The 12,728-nt window shown below is 47.4% G+C and overlaps 4 protein-coding genes across 4 annotated transcripts; 2 read left to right on the forward strand and 2 right to left on the reverse strand.

The window, feature by feature from the left end:
* Positions 1-567: 567 nt before the first annotated feature.
* P152DRAFT_284084 (uncharacterized protein) lies at positions 568-1,649 on the reverse strand. The gene is made up of 2 exons (XM_033674948.1): positions 1,614-1,649; positions 568-1,541 (listed from the first exon to the last, which is right to left on the reverse strand). Exon 2 carries the CDS (start codon positions 1,472-1,474, stop codon positions 926-928), a length of 549 nt encoding a protein of 182 aa, XP_033529545.1. The 5' UTR covers positions 1,475-1,541; positions 1,614-1,649; the 3' UTR covers positions 568-925.
* A 103-nt stretch (positions 1,650-1,752) lies between these two features.
* On the reverse strand, positions 1,753-2,325 carry P152DRAFT_477771 (uncharacterized protein; the record flags this gene model as incomplete). Its single annotated transcript, XM_033681609.1, has 1 exon — positions 1,753-2,325. The coding sequence occupies one exon, from the start codon at positions 2,323-2,325 to the stop codon at positions 1,753-1,755; it is 573 nt and encodes a 190-aa protein (XP_033529546.1).
* Positions 2,326-5,686: 3,361 nt separating this feature from the next.
* P152DRAFT_463055 (uncharacterized protein) lies at positions 5,687-6,584 on the forward strand. Its single transcript, XM_033680463.1, has one exon. It carries the CDS (start codon positions 6,036-6,038, stop codon positions 6,537-6,539), a length of 504 nt encoding a protein of 167 aa, XP_033529547.1. The 5' UTR covers positions 5,687-6,035; the 3' UTR covers positions 6,540-6,584.
* A 1,065-nt stretch (positions 6,585-7,649) lies between these two features.
* P152DRAFT_369245 (putative heterokaryon incompatibility protein 6, OR allele) lies at positions 7,650-8,027 on the forward strand (the record flags this gene model as incomplete). Its single annotated transcript, XM_033675477.1, has 1 exon — positions 7,650-8,027. A coding segment is annotated over one exon (378 nt), but the record flags the coding sequence as incomplete, so codon positions are not given.
* Between the last annotated feature and the right edge of the window lie 4,701 nt (positions 8,028-12,728).

Below are 12,728 nucleotides of genomic sequence, written 5' to 3' on the forward strand. Positions count from 1 at the left end.
GCAGCTCCCCGCTTCGGAAGAGAGCGGTGACCGTCCGGGCTAGGTCTACGGCTAGGATATCAGAGAGGGCCTTCAGTACCTCGTTCGGGATCATATCAGGCCCGGGGGCCTTCTGGTTCGGTAGCCGGCGGATAATCCGGGTGATCTCATCTGGGGTAACCTCTTGCCCGATATCGAATCGTAGGAACTGTTCGTTGGTTATATCTTAGAGGTCAGCGGCACCGCTCCGTGGGAAGAACTTTATAGCAAGGATCTCTGCTTTCCCTTGGTTGTCTCCCGTCGGGGGATCGTTCTCCGTGCGCCTAAGTAGTGGGATAGCTATAAGCCCACCGGGTTGCCCAGCGGTCTTCTGGCTCCACTTATTCAGTCTCTAGAGCCCTCGGTTGTGTATATAGTCCGGGTAATTCTCGTCTTTAGTAAGTGTCTAGATAAGTTTTCTCTATCTCGTCCGGCCGTTACTACGCATCTTCCTCCTTAGGGCATTCCTTTGGTATTTCCAGTCTCGTTCGTCGTCCGGGTCCTGGGTCCGTTGGAGCCGGCGTCGGGCCTGGCGGGCGCCAGCCAGGAACTCTGCTGCCTATGGTGACTACTCCGGTCTAGACCAGTCACAAGGTCGCGCCCGTTTACAGTGCTTGTCCAAGGTGCCGTAAAGAAGTCTAATAAGGTTGTCAATCGCAGTATGGGGTTCTGGCACATACCACTAGGAGCTAGAGACATCTTCCCGGATTTTTTCCTACGGGGCATCCTTGAGTATGAACCTTGGGCTCGTCTGGTATGAGGAAACCTTAGCATCCAGTTAGATCTCGATTAGAAAGTGGTCCTTTGTAGTAGACCACTCCGGCCGTAGGTAGTAGAGGAGGATCCGTAAGGCGATCTCCGGCGAGGCAAAGGCTAGGTCAATGACCGACTGGCTTTGGTTCCGCTTCTATGTTATTACCCCTTGCTCGTTGAGGAGCTGGAGGTTAGCTTGCTCGGTTTGGAGAAGTAGGTAGTCTACCTTTAGCTCCTTTAGGGTTCCGGTTCCACCCCAGGCTGGGTAATGGCAGTTAAAGTCCCCTAGGAGGATAACGTTCTCTTGGCCAATTTCGCAGAGAATTTCTGCGATCTCCGGCCACTTCTCAAGCTGTGGCTGGCCTACGTGCCCTGGTGGATTATATACGTTAACGAGGTTGAGGGGTCCGTCACGCGTTATAACGCGGATCCATTCGATGTGGTCGGAGGCTCGCTTTGATTCCCAAGCTGTAAGAAGGATCTTATCGTGGATAAAGAAGACGACCCGTATACCGTAGTATATAGGTCGGCTTGGGCGAAAATTCTTTGGTGTATAGGTGACTGTTGGTTTGGTTTCGGCGACCATCGGTTCCTGAATTGCAAGTATAGGGAACCGGGTAGGGTCAATCGAGTCGAAGGTAGCCCTAGCCTTGTCGTTGTTCGCATTACCGCAGTTGTATTGGAGGATGCCGGTCCCTATCATTGAGTACTAGGGGTATTGTCCTTTCCGGTAAGTGTCGTGTCCTCTCCGGTTGTGTCCTTTCCGGTAGATGTCGTGTCCTCTCCGGTTGTGTCCTTTCCGGTAGATGTCGTGTCCTCTCCGGTTGTATCCTTTCCGGTAGGTGTCGTAAAGGTAGAAGTACTAATGCCGGACATGAAGTCTTCCGGTTGACTAGCCGAGAGCTGGAGTCGCTGCTGCCCTGGGGCTCGGGCTGCCACCGTGATTCCTGAGGGCCTCCCAGGTCCCGCCCTCCTCCGCTTCTAGGTGTTGCCAATGACGATGTATCCATCGTCATCATGGCGGAACTGGTGGGTTGTGACATTTTGGTTTTGGTTTTGGTTTTGGTTTTGGTTTTGCCCCCGGTGGACGGCGAGGGTAGCTTCATTGAGGCGGTTTTCTGTAGCTCGCTGGCCAGCTGCGAAGGATTTATATGCCGCGCAGCTTCTGGTCATCCAGGCAAAGTGCCCAGGTTTCTTACACCCTGCGCACCTTGCCTCTTGAAGGTCTTGTATTATACATCCCCTTGTGGGGTGGTGTTTTGCGCAGCGCCCACAGGTGTCGCTGTCCGCGTTACAAACGGACTGCGTGTGGCCCCATTTCCAACAGCGGAAGCACTGGATCGCCCGGAGAGTAACGTCCCATAGTTTGGCTGGGAGCCATAGGGCGCCATATAGGAAGCCGTCCTTGATAAGACGTGTCACGTCAGTTTCGGTAGCCACCTCGATAATAATTGATCCCTTCGTCTGTGACCCAGCATTCCGGATAGCCGCCAGCTTCTCTTTCTTGTAGAGCCAGGAGATTCGTTCAATTTTGACAGCGTTTTGGTTCGACATCTGTCTCGCCCATTCGGTGTTCCCCTCACTTTTACCGGTTGTAATCTGTGTGTGAATCGGGATGCCCATTACCATAAGTAGCTTCGGGCGACGGATCAGTTTGATGCCGTCATCCCCAGCGATTCCAGTAGCGATGATCTAGTCCCGTCGGGTAGTGGTGGGAACCACGACCGACACCTTACCGGCTGCCCGGTGGTGGGGGAGACTGACTAATTTAATAACGCAAATAAATCCAATAACGATAGATTCTTTTTCAGTATGCCTCCTATAAATGAAAGTGCAATTGCTGAAGCTATATAAGCTTTTTGAGATCGAGAATTCCTATCGATTCGCAAATTTGCAGAGGCTTATTGCGTTAAGTACTCTACTCTCTAAGAACATATCTAAAAGGGCACCGAATCCTATCAAAAACGGGCCGAGAAGTTGTAAAAGTTGTCAAAAGATTAAGAAAAATGGCTGGTCTAGTGGATTACGGAAGAAGACCTTTGCGGGAGGGCCCCTTCGTACACCTAGGTTCGCTAAATGGCAGAACTAATTGCGAAAGAAAATAGAGATAACACTCCCTGCGGCATAAATTGGACCGACGGGTTTCTACTCCGGAATCCTGAGGTAAGAAACGATTATCGGATGGACGATCGAGGCTTCTAGAATAAATTCTGCCACAAAAGATGTTATTTCGGAGTTCTTTTCGGCTTATACACGCATTATCGAAAGGTACAACATTAAAACCAATAACCAGTGGAATTTTAATGAGCATGGCATCGCCCTAGGGTGCGGAATTAATGGCCGCGTAATTGTACCAGTCTAGGAGAAGCAAAAGAGGAGGAAGAACACGATATACTTAAAGATTCCTAAAGATAGAGAATGGGTCTCTGTCCTAGAATGTATATATATAGATGGCCGATCGATTATACCCCTGATTATCCTTAAAGGCAAATCTCTGCAGTCGACGTGGTTCCCTTCTCGCGATATCCCGAACTGGCATTATACGTCCTCAGAAAATGCCTAGACATCCAACGAAATTGGCTTATAATGGCTCGAGAAAAAGTTCTTACGGGAGGCCAAACCCCTGAACCAAAATGGAGAAGAAGACTCCCGAGAATAGCGCTTTTTGGTATGCGCCGGGCACGGTACGCATGCTAAGATCTAGCTCATGAAGTCGGCGAAAGATAGTGAGGTATTTATTTTATGTTTGCCAGCCCATTCTTCCCATGTCCTCCAGCCTTTAGATGTTGCATGCTTTTCGCCCCTGAAATCAAGATATTATAAAGAACTGAGCCGCCTATCTTCGCTTGATGACTCTGCACTAGTTAAGAAGCATAATTTTATAGAAATATATTATAAATCTCGAAATACGGCTCTAAATTCGCATAACATACGTGTAGGGTTTCGTAGAACAGGAATAGTGCCCTTTAACCCAGCCAAAGTATTAAATAGTTTCGTAATTGAACGAAATTCATATCGTGATGCCCAGTCGTGTGACCCCTGAACTAATTCCGTATACCTATAGCATACTAAAGGGGGCCAAAGGACATATATAAGCAAAAGTTTGAGGGAATATCATCGCGAGATTTCGGGGGATTCTAGGGGAAGTTGGCCAAGTCCCTGGCGGAGAAGAATACCGAAATCGCTGCACTTAAAGCACACGTTCTACGACTTGAAAAAACCATTCAAGATCTGGGCGGTTCGACTACCAGGAAAAGGAAATGAGTCCAGCCTGATTTGAACGAAAGATTTGCTACAGTTGAGCAAATCATTGCGTTGTAGGAGGCGGCCAAAGAAGCGGAGCGGAAAGCTGCGGAAAAGGCGGAGAGGATTTCAGAGCACGCAAATCTAGATTCGAGCACTTATGCTCTGTATTTGAACTAGACGTATAGGAATATATATGGTGGCTGTTCTATTTGTGTAACTCTAGGGCAATACGTGGATCAAATGGATTGTTTGTAGTGGCCAGAAACTGGGATGACCGGAAACTGGGGTGACCGGAAACTGGGTGCTTTGACTTAAGAGGTATTGTGAATAAATTCGAGGGATTCGTCGTCGTAGTGAAATTCGAACCGGGCTGGGTAAGTCGCTATTATTCTAAAAACAATTGAATTAGGAATATAAACCACATCATTCTGTGTAGGATTATCGTATCCATAATAGCGAATTCATTCCTTGCTTTGTTAATTTATGGTATACAACATGTTAACTCTTTAACCTATCACATAACTGCCGTAGCATTATATCTTAAAGCCAACCTAGAACAATGGAAAAATAAGCCTTTTATAATGCTTCTGTGAATATAATTTGGGTACTCTTTTAAGGGAGATTCGAAGACTGCGAACTCTAGCTTCGTTCCTCCAGGCTCTCTTTCAGCGACACCCGCTTGCGGGTTCGCATCTCTTGTTTCGCTGTAAGGACATAAGCCTCCTGTAGTCATGTGACGGGGTCACATGACTAGAACATAGAGAATTAGTATATATGGTTTCCAACCCCAATGACCCCTGTTTGGGATCATTGTGATCTTTTATGGTCCAATGGTATTAGCGCGGAGGGTTGGTCACGTGTCATTACACTAGCTAAAAAGACCGGACGTCTCGCGAAGGAGCTCGACAAAGCACTACCGAGCAGGCATACAAGAAAGCTCTACGACAAGCTATCGAGAGCCTAAGCAGCTCTACTAGTACAAGCCAGATCAGGATACTGTCGCCTCAACAGCTACCTCTACAAGATCGCGTAGGCCGAAAGTAGTAACTGTGAATACGGAGCAACAGAGAGCGTCCACCACTTTATACTAGAATGCACGGAATGGGACGAACAGAGACAGTAACTGAAGGCAGTGGCGGGAGCCCGAGCAAGAGGCCTGCCTTTCCTCCTTGGAGCGTACGAATTAGAACCAAAGGACGGCCCGATCAAACGATGGTCTCCGAACACGGAAGTAGTTACGGCAACGATACAGTTCATCCAGGATACTGGAAGACTGGACCCAGGAACATGACATCCCTCTACACCTTCTCTCCTACACCTTCTTTCCTAGTTATACATTTCCTTCTACTAACTATATGGTCGCAACCCTCCGATCCGACGCTGTGCCCGAGTAAGAGCAGCGTCACTCTAGATCAGAACCTAGAAGAACAGAGGCATTCAGCAAACTGACCATCTTATCCCCGTAACACAGTTATAATATTTCCCTATGTTAGCCGCAGATATAGAAGCTAGTCAGAAGACCAAAGATAGAAAATGGGGACAAGGCCACAAGGCACCAATGTATGTAATTAGTCAGCTTAGGTAGTTCCCCACATGGGCCTCGCCGAGGGGCCTGACGGGCATATGAATCTCTCTCTCTCTCTGTGCCGTATTGCCATTTCCTCAACAACGCAACTGACCGAGATATAACCGATACTCCAAGTCGTTTCTCATTTATACGAGCAAATCCTAACTAGCTTTAGTGCCGTCTTTGTTACTCTTGAACGTGTGTGTGCGGCAAAGGTCATAAGCTCCTTATGCATCCATCCTTCATCATTATTCGCATCGATCTCGTCTTGCCACTATACTGTACTGTATCAGTTGACCAAGGCGACTTTCTCCGTCGCGAGCAGCAGTGTCTCTTATTGCTTCAAACCTCGCCAAGTGCCCGTCGGCGTGAGACGAATCCTTCGTTCTGAATAGAATTCTTAGTACATAGCGAAATCTGCTGGTCCCTTCCCAGCTTAGCTCCCGGCATCATGACAAACCGATACCAATACCGAATATTACAACGTTCCAGAGGTGAAGTCAGACTCCTGAAACTTTTACCGTACGATGGCAACGACAAGCTCAAATTCATTCCCACTTGCAATATCTTCCACGTCAGCCTTCATACGAAACCGAGGTTTACAGCCTTATCGTACGTCTGGGGAGCTGCTGCCGATTCACGTTTGATACTCCTGGAGAACTCCCCAGTTCTAGTAACCAAAAACCTATACGATGCGATGATGGCACTTAGACCTACCAATGAACACATTATAATGTGGATCGATTCCCTTTGTATTAATCAGTTGGATGACGCGGAAAAGAGCTGGCAGGTTGCACTTATGGCAGATATCTACCGACAGGCGGAAAAAGTCGTTGCATGGCTTGGTACAGCAGATGATCAGAGCGATTCGGTGATGGACTACCTGAACTCTTTAGGAGCACAAGCGGAAGCTTGCGGTATGGACAATGGACCGGAACCCTTTCAAGAAATCTGACAGGAGCTAGCGTCGAACCTCCCAGGAGCCCGTGACCTAAACCGATCAAATGTCATAATGATGACACCAGCTGGCAAAGTACGAACGATTGCATATACTCAGGTGTGCAACCTCTTCTACTCCATCAGTGGCCGGCATGATCCATACAATCCACTACCGCTTGCTGGCATAAAACAGCTCTTTACTCGGCCATGGTGGGGTCGTGTATGGGTTTTACAAGAAATAACTCTTTCAGAGAATGCTGAGTTCATTTGTGGGACTAAGAGACTCACACGGCGCAGATGCACTGCTGCTTTTAATGCGTATTGTGCTTTGCGGTTTATTCTCATGGCAAAATTCACCCGCGAGCGGCTATCATTGACGCGTAATGAACTCGACGTTATTCGACTCTTATTTCAACACCGACCAACCGTCATGCTATCGTCTTGGAATATATATCGGTATAGCAGATTCCCATTGGCAGCGCTCCTCCGTACAACATGCGTCGGAAGTATCAATCTGCAGAACCATGGTCCACACCACCTAGAATCAACCGATCCTCGAGATAAAATTTTCGCTTTGTTGAGTCTGGCGGCAGACCAAGAAGAACTGGCAGATCTGGGTGTGTTCCCGGACTATACAAAATCCTGTAAGGAAATATACACGACGACCATGGCGGCTCTACTTCAACAAGGTCATATATCATTGCTCTCGTGCTGTCAAATGCCCAAATCTCAATCCGGCTTACCATCTTGGGTTCCAGACTGGTCTCAATCTATGACAGATATGTTGCAAGACGTGGAAAATGATCATATCGTACTTGACCCGCAGTTTAGCGCTTCTGGAACGGGTCCTTCCGAAATTACCATCATCAAGAAAGAGGACGTTATTGAGGGGTTATCAGCGGTAGGCCATATATATGACGAAATACGTGAGGTTGGTCGTTTTCCCGGCAGAACTTCTAGCCACGAAGTGCCTCTTGAAGAGACGGATTCTTGGCCAGTAAAATGGCTTGTTGAACTACTTCGCCTCACGTATTATGACAACAAACGCTACGCAACTTTTAGTGATCGTCTACGTGCAGCAGCCAGCACCTCAATCGGCGGTGTCGGGCATGATCAGAATACACGACTGGCAAGAGTTAGAGATGACTGTTTCTTTGGGGCGGTAGACCTCTTGCAGAATGGCATCAAGTATATCACGGAACACCACATCAAACGTAAGGTGTACCAGCTCTTGGCCAACAAAGCTACCCAGCTCGAGGTCAGGGCCAGTGCGGCGCATGTTAAGCTAGACTCAGAGATTATGGGAAAGAGCTTAGGGCGACTTCCATTCATCACTAGGGAAGGCAACCTAGTCCTCTCTTCCGAGCATGTTAAGCGTGGCGACTTCATTGCACTAATCAGAGGAGCGCAAGTTCCCTTTGTTCTTCGACGTCAAAGCGGTGAAATTTATCAGCTCATTAGCGAAGCGTATGTCGATGGGATTATGGACGGTGAGACGATGGAGCAGAATAACTGTGGCATCATCAATCTTGTCTAGTAGCTTTCCGAAATAGATTAGCTGTACTGTACTACATACTATATCGTTTAGCGTTTAAAGGAGTATAAAGTGATCTTGTACGCAGTTAGTCAGGTTAACAAGTCCATTCTATGTTACAGTCGAGTAGATTGCTTCGATCGTGTTGCAGTGGCACCACTCCGACCTAAGTTCGAGAATTTGATCTATGGTAAACCGCGCAGGGTTGGCGAAAAAAGAGTAGACGATCTACGGAGTCCAACACAAAACTTTGGATTGATGATATTGCTAACTTAAGCTAAGTAACCTCCCTCCCTGTGTGGCGGGCATCCCTGTGTGACGGGCAAATTCCTAGGTACTTCGACTTCAAAGCAATCCAGGCCCTGTATATACAAGTATAATTCCATAGCTTAAGATTTATCGTGCTCTGTAGCCATTTCTTAATATGCTAAAGATTTGAATTGGAAAAATACATTGGGCTGGCTCGATCCCCTCCACAATCTGCTTGGCAACCTCCGTCGTTAAAAGAGTTTCTTGCTGATATCGACTGTCGACGGCATCAGCCAATTCTGTAGAACCTGCAGTGATTTTGGCACAGTGACCAATTTTTTGGTCGAGATAGGGCAAGAAAAGGACCCGACAGAACTGATCGAAGCACGGAATATGGCTCTCGCTACAAGGGGCGTATATGCTTCCTGCACCCCAATAATGGCTGAAAAATTTGCACAAGTCGATGCTCGAAATCCTCTTTCTAGGTCTGGGGATGTGCGTAGACAGCATCCTAGGCGTGCTGCAGCAGAGACGGCTTCAAATGCTTGGAAAGGACTTAGCCCGCGCAAGAGACAGCGATGTCAGTAGAAAAAGATAGGCTTAACTAATAACTATTTTAAACACGTTCTAAAGAGTTCTAAAATCTATAGGACATGGCCGGTATCTGCCATCCTTATCTGAGTTACAGTAACTCTACCATTCAGACAATAAGTAAACATTTCATGAAGTATTTACCGCCAAACGGAGAATTCGATACTGGTCATCTTCGAAGCCTTATCGAGAATGGTATACCAGTAGAGCAAGAGGAGTACGGAGTAGTTGAGCAGCAGTCAACTCGAAGATCAACATATATTATGTAAGACGCTTATAACAAAATTTAAGCGTTTTCTAATTATCTTCCTAAGGTATTGATCATCCACAGGGTCCCGGAAAGTTAGTATCTGCTTCCTGTGGTGTCACCTTTCTACAACACCATACGTTCTATTTATCCGTGCCCCATGGCCGCCCCACAACCAGAGGTTGTGGGTGCTCCCACACCAAAAGTAAAACCCACGCCAAAAGTACAATTTTACCATCATCTTCAAATCTATACCACCAAACATGCCTAAACGCGTCAAATATCCAGAAGAGACTATACAGAAAGCACTCAAGAAGGCTACAGAGCAAAAAAAAAGCAGGAAAATCGGTTAACGTTTCAGCGTTAGCGCGTGAATTCCAAATCAGCCAGTTCGTCCTTCGAGGTCGCCTTCAAGGGAAAACATCCTATTCCAACCGTTCTCCGTTCGTACAAGCGACCAAACTCGATCAGCTACAAGAAAAGGCTCTCCTAGCTTGGATCCACCAGCTTGGTGAGTGGGGAGCGCCTCCTACGCCTACAGAAATCGAAGCGTGCGCCAACTCTATGCTCCGAAGAAACGCGCTCGATACAACCCAGCCACCACCCCACGTTAGCAAGAACTGGAAATACAAGATTATTAAGCGCCATACCCTTCCGCTTATCGACCAAAAACCAGTTAAAGACGACCGCCTACGTGCTGAGGATCTTGGACATATACAGCATTGGTTTCAACTCCTTCAGGAGCAGATTCAAGAACATGGAATCGCGGCCCGGAATATATATAATTTCGACGAAAGTGGCTTCCGCCTTGGTGAAGGGAAGCGCCAAAAAGTAGTCAGTTTCCGACCGGGGGCAAAACGAGGCAGTCCTAGTACGGAGTCAGGCGAATCGGTTACGGATATCGAGTGTATCGCTGCTGATGGTTTTGTTCTTCCACCCTACTTTATCCTAAAGGGCGAGAACCATCTTGAACGATGGTACGAAGGCCAGATTCCAGACGATTACTGTATCAATATCTCTAAGTCTGGGTGGTCAAACGACCTTATTGCCTTCGATTGGATCCAGCATTTCCATCGGTATACAAGACACCGGGCTGAGAAGGGGAAACGACTGCTCTTAATGGATAACCACGCTTCGCATCTTACCCATGAGTTCATTGAATTCTGCGAAAAAGTTGATATTATTCTTTTCCCATTTCCCCCGCATACGACCCATTTCCTTCAGCCGCTCGATGGGAAGCCGTTTTTTGCGTTGAAACACTACTTCCGGCAGACAAATACGCATATCTCACGGTGGGGATTCGACGCAGCGGACAAGGCCTCATTCCTTACAGAAATGCCCCAAATCCGCCAAAACGCCTTCAAATCGCGTACGATTCGACACGCTTTTAAAGAGAGGGGTCTTTGGCCATGGGATCCTAAGCAGATTTTACCAACCCTTCGGCAACAGGTTGACCAAGAGGCAGAGGAGCTTCAGATATTTAATGGCACGCCACCAACGTCAAGTATTACGGCAACACCGAGTACATCTCCACCAAATACCATCCGTACGGTACGCCGGAGACAACAGAAGATCATAAATACGCCTGAGGCCCTAGTTTCTAGTCGGAAATACCAACGTCGCGTTCGCCAAGCTACGGAGTCATTGATCAAGGCAGTCGAAGAGATCGAGGCGTATAAGGGGTCCGTTTCGGCCACACAACGCCAGCAAACCAAAAAGAGTCGCCGCCAGGTTAAAACAGGACTTAGCCAGACCGGATCATTATATGCTAGTGAGGCGAAGCGCTACGTCGAAGCGCGTGGTCAGAAGGAGCGGGAGGCGGCAATTAGGAAGGCACAGCGGGACTGGCGGCGGGAAAAACAACAGGAAAACCAGCAGGAACCATCTCCTGTACTCGATCAACCTACTAGTACGGAGGATCTCGGATTTTTTATCGATTTACATCCTGAGTTCTGATATATAGATGATGATAGTAAAATTGTACTTTTGGTGTGGGAGCACCCACAACCAGAGGTTGTGGGGCGGCCATGGGGCACGGATATATCATTGCATTGATAGTATCAGCTGTACTATCTGGAGAGCGCCGTCCTACGCTGTCCAATCGTCGAAGTCTCGCATTCCGGTGTATCTGAAAATAGCAATAGGAAGCGGGGGGCATTCTCCGGTTCCTCGCCTGGATTCTTCCGGTCAAGCTCTATCATAGGTACTTCCCAACGTCATTTCCGATGCAGAGTTCTGATACAATACTGTAAAGAGACTGGGAAAATCAACTATATGGTATTGGATAAGTGACGACTGTGGAGATTTCTATTTTTAGCTGGAGCAGTTTCGAACCTGAGAGCAGTTTTCAGAATCATGAGAACTCGCTTTTAAGTCTCGGTTTTAGGAATCTTCTCTTCTGCCTGGTACATTGCCAACATGCATTAAGTATCTCTACCCGCTCTAGAAATCTAATAACTCACCGGTTAGTTATGCTGTGCAACGTTGTTGCATAAACCTGTGCTCTTTATGCATCCAGCTGATGATTAAAATCGGCCATTCCTTATAACATGGAGAAGTGAGTCTTTAACCGGTTCCCGCAGCTTTATTTTATCTCGAAATTATCGCCATTATTTTAGTGACAGCAATGGGGCCACGGAACAGCGTTGAAGGGAGGATTTATTCATTCCGAAGCGAAGCAGAATGCGCCGGGCTTGGTGTCGTATTTCCGGATATTCCAAGCATTGTACTCCGCCATATGGTACTTGTTCTTGATTCGATTCCGCAGCGAAAAGGTTATGTCAAGGTTATGACAGTTAGTACTCTCGTCTGGAAGCTGAGAAAAGCCTTTAGGGCTGGACACGAATAAGGATTTTGGCTATTCGTATTCGACTTTTCCCTGGGAACGATTATTCGTATTCGACTAAATTTCGAGACGTTTTATTCGTATTATTCGCGAATATTCGTAAATAATGCCAAGACTTATTCGGCAAAAGCCGAGCCAATGAATGAATGCCCAGCAGTCGCGACTTTTGTTTACCCAACATGCTCCAACTAGAGGATTTGAGCTCTAAGAGATACAAAGCATATCAATATGTTGCAACTTCTTTCTTAATATGGATGACTTATCCATGTCTCTTGGGAAGCGCCGTCTTCGCTCCGAGAGAGTTGATTATCATCTTCTTAATGATGGCAGTGACGAGGAAGCCTCCCTAGAGAATAGCACCAGCAAAAGGCGTTGTTCAAGTGGAGCCCGCAATAGTCTCGAATTGATCTCTCCTGACGATTCAGCAAGCCAAGTAACCCCAGCTCAAGGCTCTCTATCGACCGTCTCTCCAGAGCAGGAGTTAAATGGAGACGAATTGCCGCCGTCCTCTACCGTCTCATATGAATCCGGACATCGGCGAATACGAGCATAGAATCAATCTCTATGGGAGCAATTCAAGGTTACCGTACTTCGAGACAAGCTATGGTGGCCAAAGAGGGGGACTGGGCCAGTACAAGATCGAGAGATTCGATGTATTCGGTGCGAGTGGAAGACAACGGATTCCGCGAGAGCTACCTCGACGTCGAACATGACCCTCCACCTCTCTAAGCATAGGAAG

Source organism: Eremomyces bilateralis, assembly GCF_010015585.1.
Source record: "Eremomyces bilateralis CBS 781.70 unplaced genomic scaffold P152scaffold_52, whole genome shotgun sequence".
Classification (NCBI taxonomy): domain Eukaryota; kingdom Fungi; phylum Ascomycota; class Dothideomycetes; order Eremomycetales; family Eremomycetaceae; genus Eremomyces; species Eremomyces bilateralis.

What these genes read in the sequence shown, in the direction of transcription:
- P152DRAFT_284084 (XM_033674948.1), bottom strand. Translation starts at nt 1,474, where the DNA reads ATGATAGGGACCGGCATCCTCCAATACAACTGCGGTAATGCGAACAAC.
- P152DRAFT_463055 (XM_033680463.1), top strand. Translation starts at nt 6,036, where the DNA reads ATGACAAACCGATACCAATACCGAATATTACAACGTTCCAGAGGTGAA.